Genomic DNA, 18,820 nt, shown 5'->3' with positions numbered 1-18,820 from the left:
CTTCTTGGAAGGTCGTTTGGTGGAAGTACCGGTCGAAGGCTGGGAGGTCGAGGTACGTAGGAAGTCTGCACGGGACGGTTCCTTCTTGAAGGCCCATGCATCTGACTTCTGGGTCTTCGTCTTAGCAGAAGCTGATGAAGGGGCTGGTGCCTGTGGGGTGATGGGAGGAAGAGGAGACGTCGACCGCGCAATCTTAGCACTGGCCGAACGGACGACCGTGGTGCTGAAGGTCAGATCGCATGTCTGTGTTGCCACTTCCCTGGTAGTCCGAGGAGAGGCGAGGACAGTACTGTATTTCCCCGCTGGGAGCAGCGTGGGCTTTCTACTAGCCAATAGCTTGCGAGCAGCCGAGGTAGACACTTTCTCTTTGACCCGAATTTCTTGGATACAGCGTTCTTCCTTATAGACAGGACAGTCGCGGGAGGATGCGGCATGGTAACCCTGACAGTTCACACAACGAGGAGACGGAGGTGGACAGTCACCCTCATGGGCATCCCTGCCACAAGTGACACATTTAGCCGCATTGGAACAAGACTGTCTAGTGTGATTGAAACGCTGACACTGGTAGCAGCGCGTAGGTGTCGGAACATAGGGGCGAACAGAAATAACCTCGTAGCCCGCCTTGATGCGCGACGGCAGCTTAACACTATCAAAGGTCAAGAAAAGTGTCCGCGTCGGTACAAGGTCATTGTTGACATTTTTCATGACCCTATGGACAGCCGTCACGCCCTGCTCAGCGAGGAAAGATTGAATCTCCTCGTCAGTCAAGCCGTCGAGGGATCTAGTACAGACCACACCACGAGACGAATTCAAAGTTCGGTGAGCCTCCACCCGGACAGGGAACGTGTACAGGAGTGTGGCCTGAAGCAGTTTTTGTGCCTGAAAGGCGCTCTCAGTTTCGAGTAATAAGGTACCGTTACGCAACCTGGTACAAGATTTAACAGATCCGGCTATGGCATCTACGCCCTTCTGGATAACGAAAGGGTTGACAGAGGAAAAATCCTTTCCATCCTCAGATCGAGAAACGACGAGGAACTGTGGGGCAGGCGGTAGTACTTTTGTCACTGGTAGCTGGTCACGTTTCCGTTTTTGGGCAGAAGTCGAGAGAGATGGAGTGGAATCCATTGCGGAGGAATCCCCCATGATTGCCAGCGTCTCCGATGGCGCGCTCCTTCCTTGTGGGGACCCTCGCAGAGGGCACTCCTGCCTTAGGTGAATGTTTACACCTCAGGTCACACCTCCCGAGAAACAGACGGAGGGACCAATCGGCATGGTGAGAAGGTATCAGCTCAGGCAATCACCCCTCCCCGGGCCTGGCCTTTACCAGGGGGTACGCACGTGCCTTACATGTCTACCCAGGGCGGGGAATTACGCGTTACCCCGTCACCGGCTATGCGTGCGAACGCGTGGGTCGGCCTTCAGGCGCGCACAGGGAGGAAGGAAGAAGAGGGAGAGGGAGAGGGAGAGGGAGAGGGAGAGGGAGAGGGAGAGGGAGAGGGAGAGGGAGAGGGAGAGGGAGAGGGAGAGGGAGAGGGAGAGGGAGAGGGAGAGGGAGAGGGAGAGGGAGAGGGAGAGGGAGAGGGAGAGGGAGAGGGAGAGGGAGAGGGAGAGGGAGAGGGAGAGGGAGAGGGAGAGGGAGAGGGAGAGGGAGAGGGAGAGGGAGAGGGAGAGGGAGAGGGAGAGGGAGAGGGAGAGGGAGAGGGAGAGGACAGACTGTCTCAAATGCCGAGGCGGAGACCAGAGAAGGCAAGGAGAAGGCAATGAGAGGTCAAGGAGAAGAAGGCAATGAGAAGTCAAGGAGAAGAAGGCAATGAGAAGGCAAGGAGAAGAAGGCAATGAGAAGGCAAGGAGAAAATGGCACGAGAAGGCAAGGAGAAGAAGGCAACGAGAGGGCAAGGAGATTTTGCAGGGGAAAGTGTAAGGAAGACAGTGAGGTGGAGAAGAGCAAAGAAAGGAACCAACCAAAGGAAGGAAGAAACGAGAAGTGAAAAAGCAAAATGACCGCAAATAGAGGTCGTGGAACCGTCCGTCTCTGGACGCAGGCGCTAACTACCCCCTTGAGGGGGAGGGACTCCTTTTAGTCGCCTCTTACGACAGGCAGGAATACCTCGGGCCTATTCTAATCCCCGGACCCGCAGGGGGGGTGATGAGAGTGAAGAAACCATGAGATTAAACTCAAGGTTGGACTGATGACCACCCACAGGAATTTCAAAAAACACCTACATAAATTGGGTATAATGGAAGAAGACCCTAAATGTACTATCTGTGATGAGAGTGAAGAAACCGCATCACACCTAATCTTCGAACGCATGGCATTGGAGACAATGAGACAGAATTTTCAGCACATTGTGTCTAACAAAGATGTAAAGGGACTCCCTGCACTATGTAAGGTCACTGGTCGCCTTTACTAGATATACAGGGAGCAATACCGCACAATAAACTGTTTCGGTGCAAGCAGTGGCCTGTTAGACCACAGCTGTTTTAGCTTCCCTGCCAAAATCAATCATCCTTAGTGAATTTGTGTTTAGGCATTTTTTGACAAATTAACTATTATGCAGTGTGATCAAGAGAGGTCCACTTCAATTGGTATGTGCTACATAGTAACCTCAAGCAAAATGTATATGAGGAAAAAAATTATGATCTCATCTGCTATGACAAACTTGTTTGTATAGAAATATTTCCTTGTATTTACTTATTTTAACAGTTGCATGATGATGGCAGTTTATCATGTTTTCACTGATATTTAATGTAATATTTATCCAAATATGTTTGGTAAGCTTCAAAGTGACCAGCATAGGAAGGTACTTATTTCAAGTTGTTTAGTTTCGATAAAAACAATGTACTTTCAATCACTTATTTTAATTTACTTTTGCATGATGTTTTGAAAATGACTAGCATGGTATGGTTTCTTGAGGTTATAAATAAGCCGTGCTGCTGTGCCTCATAGTCTTTGGTAATATATTTGTTTCTCACATAGTCTGGGCTAATGAACAGTTACTGCTAGGTCTGGGTAGGTTTTGACAGTAGTTGAACTGAAGTCTCTGGGCAGCCAACCAGTTGTGCCATTTGAACACTCTAAAATTGTATGGATGATAGGATTTTGGCATTTTCTCATTACATTCAATTCATTTATGTTTTTGAGACTGAAGAACTTTCACTTTGCACAACTGACAGTTCTTTTTTTCTGTACTTTGATGGACAGTGACACAGCATCACTGATCAATTTATATTAACACATAGTTGAAACTTAGATTTTAGTTCTGATGTCACAGTAGCTTATATAGCTGAGGAATCTGCCAAGTATTCTTAGTCACACAATTTAACTGCATTTAGTATTTAAGCTTCCTATGTAAACCTATATAATTCAAGTTATTGATTATAAGTATGGCCATTTCTATTTTAGTGTCTTACACTGACAGCATAGAGCATTCAGCTTAACTTTGCCACTGTGTTTACATTTCCTTATTTCCTTTCCACTGCATTTAACATCTGTTTAAGTAACTTGTTTATTTATGCATTAACTATTGAAATATATGCCTAACTTTATACTTTTAGATGTTGCTTGACTGACAAAATCTGCAGTAGACAGCTGGTGGTGTTATCAGGGTATATACTCAGTACTGGATGGGCCTGACCTATGCATGGGACTGTAGAGGTACATTCCACCATCAGCTTTGTTCACCAGCCTGAAAACACACCATAGGACCAATTTCAGAACATTAATATTATACATCTTGAGTGAATTTTCTAAAGTAAGGGGTCAGCTCACAGAGTCAGTAATGCTATTGGCACACAAACTGAAGATAACAGACAAGGCCAAAATATTCAATTAGCCCTTCCAAATCAATTTCATCATGGAATTTTGTAATGGAGTTTGTCCTTTCAGTACCAGCACCAACATAAAAATGACAGATTTTGAGAAGATCAATTTCTGTTGATTTTCTACTGTGTAGCCACTTAATAGAAATAAAGGGCAACTGGATCATATGAGATGGCTGTACAATACTGCTCATATTACACTGAACTTGTTCCTTCTCTAACGGCAGCTTGTCAAATGTCTCAGAGGCCATGAAAGTTTTCTACTAACTAAGTCACCAATCAATCATATTCTCAATGTCACCTGATAGATGCACATAATCATAGCAAAATGAAGCATGTGCATGAATAATGCTGTATGGCACATTTTGGAGTTTTTAGGAAATCAACAAAAACCATTAATAATATTATAGCAGATATGTACTGTTTGCAGATGCAGACTGTTGAAAATAGTTGGTTGTGCTTTTTAAAATTGCGCTCAGGATAGGTTTTAGAAAATAAATAACTATTAAAATGGAAAGACAGTGTATAGCAACTGATATACAGCATTACAGCAGATCACTCTCTCAACTGTAATGATAAGGTTGCCTAGAATCTGAAAGTTTTAAAAGAAATTTATAACAAGATACAAACTGATATTTATTGTAAACTGATTACTTTGATCTTAAAAAAGCTATAGAACATGAGTTTGTTATCAAGTTGAGACCCATATCTGGCACATTACACTCAGATGGCACACTGCATGTTTTCATAAAATGCCTGTATTTTGATTCCATGAATTTCGTCACATCCAATAGATCGCTTTTCTTCTCCATACAAGTTTCAGTACCCCATTGTAAAGCAACCAAAAACCGCAAGGCATCAGAATTTCTTTACTTTACGTTCACAACCAGGTTTCAAAGTAAAATGTCTTTCACATGGATGAAGTATGCTTATGCCTCAATGATCGTCACTGCATAACTTCAACCAGAGCACACCAGTAATTTTCAAAGCTGGTGGCGTTTTGTGAACCAGCTCAATGGATCCTATGCCCTTGAAGTCTTCTGTCACCTCCTGAAGTCAGTTTTGAATGTTCTACACAGGCCTAAGCACTGACATGCTTCCATTCTAAAGGAGCCAAAATTTTGAGACTTATTTCCTCGATCATTGCAAAGTTCCTGTCACAAGGTAGGAAACTACGACTCAAACACAGAAACTTTTTATGTAGTTCTCCGCAGTACTTGCAGTTGACCAGACAGAAATGAAATGCTAAAACTCTTCAGTTATTGTTCTGCCCAATATGGTGGTCAGACCATATAACTAGTTTGCATTCCACACCTTCTTCAAGCATCACAAATTTAATTGGACAGGAAACTATTTTGGCTGAACCACACCTTGCACCAGATCCATCCCACATGGTTCATGACTTTGGTGCTTAACTAAAACAGTCCAATTGTGGCATTTCCAGATTTTAATAGAGAATTTGTTTTATTATGTGATGCATAAAACCACACACCAGGCTGTGTGTTATCAGAAGAGGTGGAATGTGTAGAACATCCAGTAGCTTACGCTCAAGGCAGCTGAATTCTGCAGAATGAAATTATCCCAGAATGGAGAATGAGATGTTAACCTTATTTATAGACTCAAATATTTCAAATTTTATCATTTAGAGTAATAACAGATAATGTGGCATTAAAATGGTTGACATGATGGGCAGCAAGACTAAGCGAATTTGACTTTGAACTTATGCATGAAACTGAGTAAAAGCATGGCAATGCAGATAGCTGAAGCAGAAGAGTAGCAGTATTACATATTACTCAAAATATCAGGGAACTACAAACCCAAGTAGAAGTCTTAGACAGGAAAGTAGTAATGATAAAATGATTGCAGTCCATAGAAGGCAGCGTTTCAGCTAGGAGTAAATGTGTTACAAGAAGGTCAGTATATAAGGGTCCAAGCAAAGTATAGAAGAAACTAACACCAAAGTTGATGCTGGTTTTGGAACCTGAGCACAAAGACTTGCCCATTAATTTGGAGTAAACACACCATCAGTGAGAGAACTTATGGAAGAAAAGCTTACATTTACATTTCTGTAAGAGTAGCAGGGAAACAAGCACATCATGAGTGCTACATAATTTGTACGTAACTCTTTAAGAGGGAAGTAGTGGGGAAATTTGTAAGAGTAAAATCTCAGCAACTGTTATTAACTGCAAAAGACAAAGGAAGATAAGTAGAAATGGAGGAAGCAACATTACAAAAAGGCCACTGGGAAAAAATCACCGTCTGTCTGGGTATGGTAATATGAGTGGAGCAGGATTACTGTACAGTGAATCTGTTAATGGGACAAATGAGGAAAAGGAATGCAATAAAGAAATGGTCAAGCCAGAATTGTACTTTCAGCAGGTCAAGGCACAATGGTTGTACTCTAGCTTTGTCAAGATGGTAGTAACAGCTAGTTGTTTCAAGAAGCAGAGGGGTACATCAGCAAAGAGACTAGAATGGAAAGTGCATGCTTTCTTATTAAGTGGAACAACGTGCAACATAATGGGGCCTAATTCTGCCTGTCTGCCATGATTTCACAGATAACTCCCTTGAGTATTTCCCAGCTGCATTTGTACTGTGCAGAGGAGCCCATGGAAATACCACCTACCACAAATCTAATCAGCTTCAATCAAACTGTAGGTCCAGAATTAATGTAATCTATAAACACACTGCAGAACCAACAGGAGGGACCAGTCTCCCTGGAAACCTTATTGTAGCATGTAAATTCATATTGTGAAAATCAGCACCTGAAAGAGACAACACCCAACTATTGTCATACCAACTACTGCAGTGGCACTTGTTCTGCTGAGCCTTGTGTTCTTTTGAAACATGAAAGGCAAAGAACACGACTGAGTTCGGACCCAGCCATAGTTCAGATTACACTGGGTTGGATAACACAAGCATAAAAGAAGCAGAATGCACAGTGATATAGTATGAAGAATAATAGATTTATTTTGCTTTTGAGTAGGGAGTATAGAGTTAGAAAAAACTGTGCAAGAAGCATAGTAATGAAGTAGGTTCCATGGTGGTTGAGTTCAGGTGTAGGACAAGGGGAGCTAAGAAAATGTATAACATTCTGTGAAAGAGTTAAGGTAACTAATTTGTAGAATGATATTTAAGAGGCAAAATAAGGCTGGAAATACTGGTCGCCAGTAGCTCTGGTGTAATGGGTAGTATGGTTTGGTCAACCCGAGGGACAGAGTCTTGATAAGAAGAAGGCCAATGTAGCATATTGACCATAAATGGTCAAAAAATATGCCAGAGCAGAAGTGAGTTGAAACAGAGCCACCTGCAGATGGGTGAGAGTGTTATGAATTACAAAGCAAAACATGGCCTACTTGCTTTGCAAAGCAGAGCCAGCTGGGCATAGTATAGCAACAGCCAATCCTGCAACTTGCTAGATGGAAGCTTTTCCCCACTTCCCACCACAGAAGTATTTATAATACATGCCTTAAACCCTTAACAGTCTGGAGTGGAGAAGTACTCAGCGGTTCGTATACTACATGATTCTTGTCCCACTATCACAGCCTATGCCACATGCCTGCGACACCCAGTGATACCGCAGAATGCAGCACGAGGTCCACCATTCAAACACAAGACAGGGCAGCCTGCCCTGAGTGACAAGCAAGGTGCCTGCTCATTCTACACATTGCCTTCTGTAAAGATGTGTCAAAGGTACACATGCAGCAGGTCTCTGACAAAGGTCACTCTCTCAAAGCCATCTGCACACAGTTTGCCTTGATACAACACACCCAGCAGATGCAGGAGCTCACATGACATTTGCTGTGCAGTAACAAGGCGGTCTGTTGTGAGGTTACAGCCAAATAACAGTCTGCTCATCTGAAGTCACACATGGTCGGCCCTGCCCTGGACTTTGGGATACAGTTTCTGTCGCTATGAACTGTCACCACATCCAAGAAACAACCGAACGATTCACACTAAGCTATTAGTCCATATCAATTTTTGACTGTCCTGCTTCCTTTCTTTCTATGGCACTCCATTGCTGAGTCTGGTACACATATTCTCCATGTCATACTGCACTGTATGTGGCTGTGTACATGGCATTTGTGGATGTGGGGCTACTCAACAAACACTATCTCGTTTCATAGGGGCCCTGACAACATTGGTATAGTTGTCATATGGCAGGAATGTCATCTTCCATGCAGAATGCGACGGTACGGTCATCTGGTTGACAATTTTCTTTGTTTTTTTTGTTTTTGTTTTGGTTTTTAGGGCGCAAAACTGCTATGGTCATTAGCGCCCGGTCCGTGACTTAGGAAACAGTAAAAAACCGAAAATGGAAACCAGCAGCATTGGGAACGAAAGTCATAAAACTGGAGAAACTAAAAGCAGAAGGAAGGCTTAAAAATCCACTACAGAAAGGGGTTGGTTGTCCCCAAAAAAAGCTTCAAATGACTGACGTCATTTCACTGGCATAAACTCGAGAACGCGATCGGCTGAGCGCGTGTCATCTGCTAAAATCGACGATATATCAGGCGACAGCTGTAGACAGGAGCATAACGGATTAAAATAGGGGCACTCAATTAAAAGGTGTCTTACCGTCCACAGCTGAGAGCAGTAGGGACAGAGTGGGGGAGGATCGCCGTTTAACAGGTGTCGATGGCTAAAAAGACAGTGCCCTATCCGGAGTCTAGTTAAAATTACCTCCTCCCGACGACGCATTCGGGAGGAAGAGGTCCAAGCATAAGGAAGAGCTTTCACGTCCCGCAATTTATTATGGGGAAGTGTCGACCAATATGCGTGCCATAAAAGAACAACACGATGACATAAAACGCTCCGTAGATCGGCGACGGGAATGGATTAAACAGCTGGCCGGAGAAGAGAGACTGCAGCCTTGACCGTAATATTGGCCGCCTCATTTCCACAGATACCAACGTGGCCCGGCAGCCAGAGGAACGCCACCAAGACGCCCCCCAAGTGGAGCAAGCGCAGACAGTCCTGAATCCGGTGGACCAGAGGGTGCACAGGATAAAGAGCTTGGAGACTGAGGACAGAGCTGAGAGAATCTGAGCAGATAACGTACTGTATCTGCTGTGGCAGCGGATGTAGTGGACAGCCTGGAGAACAGCGTAAAGCTCCGCAGTATAGACCGAACACTGGTCAGGAAGCCGAAAGTGATTTGGGGTGTCGCCAACAATATAGGCACTCCCTACACCTAACAATGTTTTCGAGCAGTCGCTGTAAATAAATGTGGCTTCCGTCATTTGTGCACATAGAGCAGAAAATGCCCGACGATAAACCAGTGTAGGGGTACCATCCTTGGGAAATCGACAAAGATCACGGAGCAGGCAGATCCGGGGACGGAGCCAAGGTGGTGCTGTACCCCAAGATGTCAAGAAGGTTTTAGGAAAGCGGAAGGAAAGAGAATGGAGCAGTTGACGGAAGCGGACTCCCGGTGGTGGTAGGGAGGAGGGGCGGTCTGCATATCCTACATCAAAGGAGGCGTCGAAAAAAATTTCATGGGCTGGATTAGCAGGCATGGAAGACATGGCTAGCATAACGACTCAGAAGGACTGCTCACCAATTGGACAGCGGAGGTTCAGCAGTCTCAGCATAAAGGCTTTCCACAAGGCTGGTGTAAAAAGCTCCAGACACTAAACGTAATCCACGGTGGTGGATAGAGTCGAGACGCCGAAGAATAGACGGCCGAGCAGAGGAGTAGACTATGCTTCCATAGTCCAATTTCGAGTGCACTAAGGCGCGATAGAGGCAGAGAAGGACCACTTGGTCCGCTCCCCAGGAGGTACCATTCAGGACACGGAGGGTGTTGAGGGATCGCAGACAGCGTGCCGAAAGATAGGAAACGTGGGAGGACCAGCACAGTTTTCTGTCAAACATAAGACCCAAGAATTTAACGACGTCTGAAAACGGAAGGTTGACAGGTCCTAGATGTAAGGAGGGTGGAAGAAACTCCTTACGTCGGCAAAAATTAACACAAACGGTCTTACTGGGAGAGAAACTGAAGCCGGTTTCGATGCTCCAAGAGTGGAGGTGATCGAGACATCCTTCAAAACGTCGTTCAAGAAGGCTGGTCCGTTGAGAGCTGTAGTAGATCGCAAAATCGTCCACAAAGAGGGAGCCCAAGACATCAGGAAGGAGACAATCCATAATTGGATTTATGGCAATGGCAAACAGTACAACACTCAGCACGGAGCCCTGGGGTACCCCGTTTTCTTGGGAGAAAGTACGGGAGAGAGTAGTGTTCACCCGCACCCTAAATGTGCGCTCTGCCATAAATTCGCGAAGAAAAAGGGGCAGCCGGCCTCGGAAGCCCCAAGAGAACAGTGTGCGGAGGATGCCTGTCCTCCAACAGGTATCGTATGCTCTCTCCAGACCAAAAAATATTGCTACCGTTTGGCGTTTCCAGAGAAAATTGTTCATGATGTAAGTGGAGAGAGCAACAAGATGGTCAACTGCAGAACGATGCTTTCGGAATCAGCATTTGGCAGGTGTTAAAAGACTGCGGGATTCCAGCCACCACACTAAACGGTAATTCACCATACGCTCCAAAACCTTACAGACACTACTCGTGAGAGAAATGGGGCGATAGCTAGAGAGGGGAGATGTTTGTCTTTTCCAGGTTTCGGAACAGGAACGACGATAGCTTCCCGCCATCGTCTGGGAAAAGTACTGTCGGTCCAAATTCGATTATAAAGGCGAAGGAGGTAACGCAGACTATGGGTTGATAAATGCAGCAACATTTGCACGTGGATACCATCCGGTCCTGGGGCGGAGGAGCGAGAACAAGAGAGTATGTTGGAGTTCCCGCATGGAGAAAACAGTATTGTAGCTTTCGCGATTTTGAGAGGAGAAAGCAAGAGGTCGCACTTCCGCTGCACGTTTCTTCGGGAGAAACGCTGGCGGGTAATTTGAAGAGCTCGAAATCTCAGCAAAGTGCTGACCCAATGAGTTAGAAATTGCGACGGGGTCCACTAACGTATCATGCGCGACAGTGAGCCCAGAGACCGCGGAGAAACTAGGCGCGCCTGAGAACCGTCGAAGCCGACTCCGAACTTCCGAGGAGGGAGTGAAGGTGTTAAATGAGCTAATAAAGAATTTCCAGCTTGCCTTCTTGCTCTCACGGATGACACGACGGCATCGCGCACAGAACTGCTTATAGCGGATACAGTTGGCCAAAATAGGATGGAGGCGAAAAACGCGAAGAGCACGTCACCGCTCACGTATTGCGTCACGGCATGCCTCGTTCCACCAAGGAACTGGGGGCGCTGGGGCAATTCGCAGGTGCATGGTATTGAACGTTCTGCAGCTGTAAGAATAACGTCGGTAATATGTGTGACCTCATCGTCGACGCTGGGAAAGTTACGGTCATCGAATGACGCTAGAGACGAAAAAAGTGTCCAATCGGCTTTGTCAAACTTCCAGCATCGCGGGCGCATATATGGCAGATGAGGCTGCAGTCTAAGGACACATGGAAAGTGGTCACTCGAGTGTGTGTCATCAAGGGCGAACCATTCGAAGCGCCGAGCTAGCGGAACAGTACCGACCGCAAGGTCCAAATGAGATAAATTTGTCATGGAGGCAGATAAAAATGTAGGGACCCCAGTGTTGAAGCAAACTAGATCTGCTTGGTGGAAGACGTCTAGCAATAGTGAGCCATGTGGACAAGGATGTGGAGATACCCAAAGCGGGTGGTGGGCATTAAAGTCCCCAACCAGCAAATAGGGGGGTGGAAGCTGACCAAGAAGATGAAGGAGACCAGCTTGTGCCATTGGTGTGGACGATGGAATGTATACAGTACAAAGAGAGAACGTGTATCCAGAAAGGGGAAGATGGATGGCGACAGCTTGGAAGGAAGTGTTTAAGGGGATTGGGTGATAATGGAGAGTATCATGGAGAAGAAACATGAGTCCTCCATGGGCTGGAGTGCCTTCAACAGAGGGGAGATCATATCGGACGGACTGAAAATGAGGGAGAACAAAGCAGTCATGGGGACACAGCTTTGTTTCCTGAAGACAGAAGATGACCAGCGAGTAGGATCGTAAGAGGATCAACACCTCATCCCGAATGACTCGAATGCCGCGGATATTCCAGTGGATAATGGACATAGGGTGAACAGAAAATGGAGGAATGTGATCAAGGTTGCTGTCAACTCCACGACTGCTCAGAGCTTGCGACCGACAGCATGGAATGGCATTCAGCCGAAGGCAGAAGATCCTGATCCATAGGTTGGTCAGGAGCAGCTCCTACCACCAGCGATCGGCCGGTTGATTGGCCGCCAGCAGTGCGCCTCAGTGACACAGAAGACGGCCGAGGGCGATTTCCGCCAGGTGGTGCTGTAGATGGGACACGCCTTGGCGGAGGAGGAGATGAATTGGGTTTCTTTGTAGCCTTCTTGGAAATATGATGTTTAGATGAAGGAGGAACCGATGGCTGTGAAGTTGGGGTACGTAAAAAATCTTCATGAGTATGCTCTTTTTTTGAAGTCTTGGTGTCTGACTTTTGGGCTCGAGATTTAGCAGAACTCGACGAAGGGTGAGCCAGAGAGTGGGCAGGCGAAAGTGGTGAGGTTGAACGGGCGATCTTTGCGCTGGCCGATCTGACGACCGTGGCACTAAAGGTGAGGTCGCAAGTCTGCGTAGGCCCCTCCTTTGTTGGCCGAGGAGAAGCAAGGACAGTGCTGTATTTACCTGTCTGAGGCACAGTGGGCTGTCGACTGGCGAATAATTTTCGAGCAGCAAAGGTCGACACCTTTTCCTTCACTCTGATTTCCTGGATGAGCTTTTCGTCCTTAAAAACGGGGTAATCTCGAGAGCAAGCGGTGTGGTCACCCATACAGTTGATGCAGCGAGGGGATGGAGGTGGACAAGCACCCTCTTGGGCAGCCTTGACACACGTAACACATTTGGCAGGATTGGCTGGTGTGATTGAACCGCTGACACTGATAGCAACGCGTAGGGTTTGGGACGTAAGGGCGAACGGAAATTATCTCTTAGCTTGCTTTGATTTTCGATGGAAGTTTAACTTTGTCAAATGTCAAGAAGACAGTTTGGGTTGGAATGATGTTCATGTCAAGCCTTTTCATAACCCTATGAACAGCCGTTACACCCTGGTCATACATGTAGTGCTGAATTTCTTCATCAGACAATCCATCGAGGGAGTGTGTATAAATGACTGCACGCGAGGAATTTAAAGTGCGGTGCACTTCAACCCAGACAGGGAAAGTGTGGAGCAGAGAAGTACGCAGCAATTTCTGTGCCTGGAGGGCATTGACTGTTTCTAACAACAAGGTGCCATTCTGTAATCTGGAACAAGACTTTACAGGACCTGCAATTGCGTCGACACCTTTCTGAATAATGAAAGGGTTGACCGTGGAGAAGTCTTGACCTTCGTCAGACCAAGAAACAACAAGGAACTGTGGCAACGATGGAAGAACTGTCTGTGGCTGAGACTCGAACTTACGCTTGTGAGCAGACATAGTGGAAGGTGAGGAAACCATTGCGGAAGAATCCCCCATGATTACCGGCGTCTCCGATGGCGCGCTCCTCCCCTGTGGGGGCCCTCACTGAGGGCACTCCCGCCTTAGGTGATTGTTCACACCTCAGGTCACACCTCCCGACAAACAGACGGAGGGACCAATCGGCACTTTCGGAAGGTATCAGCTCGGGTAATCACCCCTCCCTGGGCCTGGCCGTTAGCAGGGAGTACGTACGTGTCCTACCTGTCTACCTGGGGCAAGGAATTACGCGTTACCCAGTCACCGGCTATGCACAAAAATGCGTGGGTCGGCCTTCAGACACGCACAGGGAGGAAGAAAGGGAAAGGGAAAAACAAAGAAAGAGAAAGGAAAGAGGAGAGGTCTGAAACGCCGCAGCAGAGAAAAGGTAAAGAGAAGAGGTAAGGAAAAGAGAAGGACAAAGGAAGGATGAAGCCAGACAAGAAGAGAAGGCGAAGAATGCGGTACATTTACGAGCGTTCATCTCCAGACGTAGGCACAAACCATACTCCCAACGGGGGAGAAAGGGAAGGAAAGAGCCAGAGGTGAGGGGAGGAGGGGCCAAGATGGGGGAGAGGGAAAGATGCGGAAAAGGAAGTTATGCAGCCCGGAAAGGAAGGAGGGCCACATTAGCTCGGGGTCCCGTGTTCGCTACACACGTATCCACAAAAGAGTTGTGGACCCCCGGGGGGGGGGGGGGGTTGACAATTCGTAGGATTGTATTGTGAATTAAACACAGGACAAGGAAGTTTTGATTTGTTGCTCTAATTTTTGACCCCAGTGTAGTTTTGAACATTTTGCACTCCGTCCTCAATTTGCACATGTAGTCTTTTTTTCAGTCCTTCCTTACTAGCAAGCCAATGACGAATGGCTCTATCTGATGGAGGAGGACCAAAATGCCACTCAGCTGCTCTGTTTCCATATTGTTCTGCTGATGATATTACCTTCAATTTATAGCCCACATCATATGAAACATGTATTTTTTTCCACTAGGAAAGTACTAAAAAATACTCTTCTGCTTCCAATAAAACAAATCACTTTCAGTTCAAGTTCACTGGCACTGCAGACTGCAGTGACACATCATAAGCTAGACAGTGTTCTGGATCTGTGATGGCAGGGCAGGAGGGGGAGAGTGTTAGTAAACTCGTGAAGCTCCACAACTCGTGTTCATCGCATCAGTGTACTGCTGCTGCCAGTTGAATCCAGTGTTGCCAGATAGAGAGAGGTTTCCCACAGCATTGAATATATGGCCCTTTTTAAGCCTGTCGGGAATTTTAAATCAAACAATGGACATTTTTATATTCTTGTTATGTAGTAGCACTACAGCCCTTGGTGAGCCTTGGCTCCCTCAACAATCTTCCTCCACACTTATTGGTTATTTGCTGCTCTTCTCCACCCCTGGACTCCCATTTGGTGATATCCATTATTACCTCGTCGATCCATCTTCTTCTAGGTCTCCCTTTTTGCCTGACTGAATGGATCATACCTTTCATCATTTGCTTCAGAATTCTATCCTCTGCCGTTCTCTCCAAGTGTCCTAGCCATCGTATTCGCTGTGGTTTCACAAATTTTGCTATGTCCCTGCCTTGTATTAACTCTATTAATTCAGCATTGTAGCATATTCTCCAGCCTTCTTCCTCCCTTATTGGCCCATAGATTTTGCGTAGTATTTTCTGCTCAATGCTTCTTAGTGCATTTCTATCATGTTCTGTCAACGTCCATACCTCTGAGCTGCATGTGATAACTGGGCAGACTAGGGAATTATATATTAGCACTAGTTTTTCTTTTAACAAGGCTATTTTTGTAAAGCTGCATATTTGCAAAGTAAGCTCTGTTTCCTGCTTGTATTCTTTCCCTTATAGCCTTTCCAATACTGTTGTTATTTGTTATTAGGGCTCCCAAGTAGTTAAAAGAGGACACTCCATTGAAGCATTTCCCATTGATGTTTAGGTTTTTAGGGGTTCTTCTGGCCTCAAATTGGGACATAACCATTTTTTGTTTTGTTTTCATTTACTCTGAGGCCAATTTTTAAGGCTTCTATTTCCATTGCCCAGTATGTTCTAGGAGTGTATTGGTATTTCTTCCTACTATAGTAATGTCATCAGCGTATGCACATATCTGGCTAGTTTTCATAAATATGGTGCCTCTTGTTGATTTTATTTACTACACTATGCAGGGCTATATTGAATAGGACAGTGGAGAGACTATCCCCTTGTTTCACACCTTTATTAAAGTCAAAGCTTTCACTCTTTCTGCTAAGAACCTTTACTTTTGCTCTTGTTTCTGTCATTGTCAGTCTGATTAGTCTTATTAATTTAGCACATATACCAGCTTCTTTCAGTGCTCTGTATAGTTCTTGCCGATTTATGCTGTCAAAGGCTTGTTTGAAATCGATGAATAGGAAATGCAGATCTATATCATATTCATAGAACTTTTCCATCATTTGTCTTATCACAAATATTTGATCAGTTGTTCCTCTGCCTGGTCAAAAGCTACACTGATATTTCCCTAGTATGCCTTCTGCACACTTCTGTATCCTTTCGTTTAATACATTTGTGAAGATCTTATAAGCCGTACTTAGGAGTGTTACACCTCTCTAGTTTTCACATGCTGTTCTGTCCCCTTTCTTATGAATGGGGACTATTACTCCAATTTTCCAATTATCTGGCATAGTTTCTGTTTCCCATATATCTGATATTGATGTGTGCAGTTCCTTTATTACAGCCTCACAACCAGTTTTTATTAATTCAGCAATTATGCTGTCTTCCCCATGGGCTCGATTGCTTTTTGACTTGTGCACAGCCTGGGATACACCTTGTAGTGTTGACAATGAAACCAATGAGGCAAGAAAGCCAACTTCCAGCTCCACTCTTCTCTCCTGTGTGGCTGTCTCTTCATCTTCTAGGCTGGTGCTTAGTGCATCTTTGAAATAACCTGCCCATCTTCCCACTATCTGTTCTTCCTCCCTTATCATTTTCCCATCTTTACTGGAACAGGCCACTGTTTTTGGTTGGAATCTATTCTTCATTTCGCCTATGGCATGGAAGAACTTTCGTATTTCACTCTGTTCCTTTAGTTGTTCTAGTTTTTGAAATTTCTTCTGATTCCACTTTCTTTCCTTTCTCTTGCACAGTGTTAGCTCTTCTCCTTAATTCTCTATATTGTTCCACATTATTTCTGGTTTCTCTCTGTAGCACTTTTGTTCTTGCCCTGTTCTTTTCCTCTATTGCTGACCTGCAATCTACATGAAACCATTCCTGGGTTATTCTGTTCCTTCTTATGTCTTATTTCCTTTGCAGCATCCTCAATGGCTTTTTCAAACCTGTTCCTCCTTTCATCTACTCCTACTGTGGTCTCTTCATTGCTCAACTTTCTGCTTAGTACTTCATCAGGGATGTTCAGTTTGTATTCCATTTCATCATCTTTCCCATTCTGTTGCCATTTGTTAGTGACAGTTTCTCTCTCAAGACTGATTTCATCACAAAGTGGTCTGAATCACAGTTTGTTCCTCTGCAGCTCCGTACATCCGTAACTAACGTGGAGTGGCATGCAATCACTAAAATATGGTCAATCTGATTGACTACTCCATTGGCTGCAGACTCAAGTACCCAGATGGATCCTTTTGTGTGAAAAGTGGGTACTTTTAATAATCATATTATTCCTTACTGCGAATTGGCATAGTAAGTCTCCGTTATCATTGTTTTCTTCATGTAGTGAATATTTTCCAGAAACTCCATATGGATGCTCATTCCTCCCTATTTTTGCATTAAAATCTCTTACTAGCATCAGGTCATATTTAGGTACTGCACAGCATACTTTTTCCAAGTCTTCGTAGAACTGTTCTTTAATTATATCCTCTTTTTCCTCTGTTGGTGCATGTGAATTAACTATTGAGATATTCCTAAATTTACCTTTTAGTCTGAGTCTGCACATCCTTTCATTTATGGGTTCAAATTCTAGAAGGCTTTTCCTAACTTCTCTAGTTATTATAAAACCTGTACCAAGTTGGGCTGTTCTTTCTTGTAGTCCACTATATACCAATGAGTATTTAGGTTTATCTATCTGCCCATTCCTCTGCCATCTTATTTCCTTTAGCCCTACAATACCATACTTAAATTTTAAAATTCATTGGCTATTTTTATATTAGTTTTGAGTATAAGATACACCAGAAATTTTTAGGCAATTTTTCGAAGGAAAAAAAGTCTGGCATGAGTCCTGTACAGAATCTATTGTGTCCCAAATGCAATTAGGTTTTTTACTTTTATCTTTCAGATTTCAAGTTTTAGGTACACTAATTGCATGCCTAATTTAACACATTCCTTATGTATTTGTATTTTAAAGGAATGGTGTTATTTAAATAATTTCCGATTTAAAAGTAATTTTAAAAAAATTCTTTCAGTAGCTATCTTTAATTCCACACAGCCAATTGTGTGAACACATTGTCAATCATTTAGAAAAGGAAATGTTAGTATAACAATTTAAAAACTCATTTTGCATATTTGCGATTGCCCAAGAGGAAACTTTTAATCACTCTATCCTCAGCTGAATTGTACTTTTGATTCAACTGACCTTTAATAAGTAAGTATACTGTTGTTTTCCATTAAGAAATAATTGTATCTCTATCTGCTGCAACTACCAGGCCTACTGATCATACAAAAAATTCAAATTATTTCCAACACCAATTGGTGGATATTTAGTAGTTCAGTCATTTTTACAATGATGTAAACAAATTTATCAACTACTTTACAGGTTCTGTCAATTCTTCATTATATTTTCTTCATACAAAATTACTTTTAGAAGCATGTTCATAATTTGATAACCTACAAAATACATCAATGTACTCTCTGTGTTGTTCATTAAAATTGTCCACACCAACATATCAAAACAAGAATAATAAGCTTTTATGCTGGATGACTGTCACAACACAGCTGACCCACACACTACTACTCAAAATGTTCTAAGAATCAATGGTGCACAGATTACAGTCATCTCTCAACAGTGCCACATCATTTTATGACAAGAAATAAAAAATTTTCTGACATTTTCTCAGCCACATCTCACTTGGGGATCAGAATTATTTTGAGAAAATATTAAATTTTTTATAAACTTGACAACTCAAGACAATAATATTCATCATCGAAAACCTAGCACACATGCACTGAGTTAACTGCATTCGGAAAGATATGTACAATACCTATCTGTGTTTGCCATATCTGTACCCAGACACTGGGCTCAACAGACCAAGTATTATTTTGAACATTATACATACTGGTTAGACACAGATGAAAGGTAACAGTTGACCAGTAAAAAAAAAGTTCTGCATATGCATCCATCTGCAGCAAGTATTTGACTGTTGTATGGTTCATAATGTTTTACAGTAAGTTTAATAGTTAATAGACACTACAGATACAAATAAGAGAGACCTTAATAATCAATGAAATGTTCTCCTTCACTATTTACAGCAGTCTCCCAATGCTGGGGTGACTTTTTGTATCTGTAACTGTAGAA

The 18,820-nt window shown here is 44.0% G+C and overlaps 1 protein-coding gene across 8 annotated transcripts in view; it reads right to left on the bottom strand.

The window, feature by feature from the left end:
* The window catches only part of LOC126212970 (zinc finger protein 724-like), a 132,344-nt gene that overhangs the window by 69,924 nt on the left and 43,600 nt on the right, over positions 1-18,820 (bottom strand). For 3 of the 8 annotated variants that reach the window (XM_049940498.1, XM_049940499.1, XM_049940500.1), the window contains exon 6: positions 3,550-3,686. The exons of the other annotated variants lie outside the window; for them this stretch is intronic. In XM_049940498.1, the coding sequence (XP_049796455.1) occupies positions 3,550-3,669 (120 nt within the window). In that variant the 5' untranslated portion in view covers positions 3,670-3,686. The remainder of the gene's footprint in view (positions 1-3,549; positions 3,687-18,820) is intronic. 8 annotated transcript variants of the gene reach the window in all.

Source organism: Schistocerca nitens, chromosome 11 (genome assembly GCF_023898315.1).
Source record: "Schistocerca nitens isolate TAMUIC-IGC-003100 chromosome 11, iqSchNite1.1, whole genome shotgun sequence".
In the NCBI taxonomy this organism is placed as follows: domain Eukaryota; kingdom Metazoa; phylum Arthropoda; class Insecta; order Orthoptera; family Acrididae; genus Schistocerca; species Schistocerca nitens.
The sequence above is the reverse complement of the archived record's forward strand: the minus strand, read 5'-3'. Positions and strand labels throughout refer to the sequence as shown.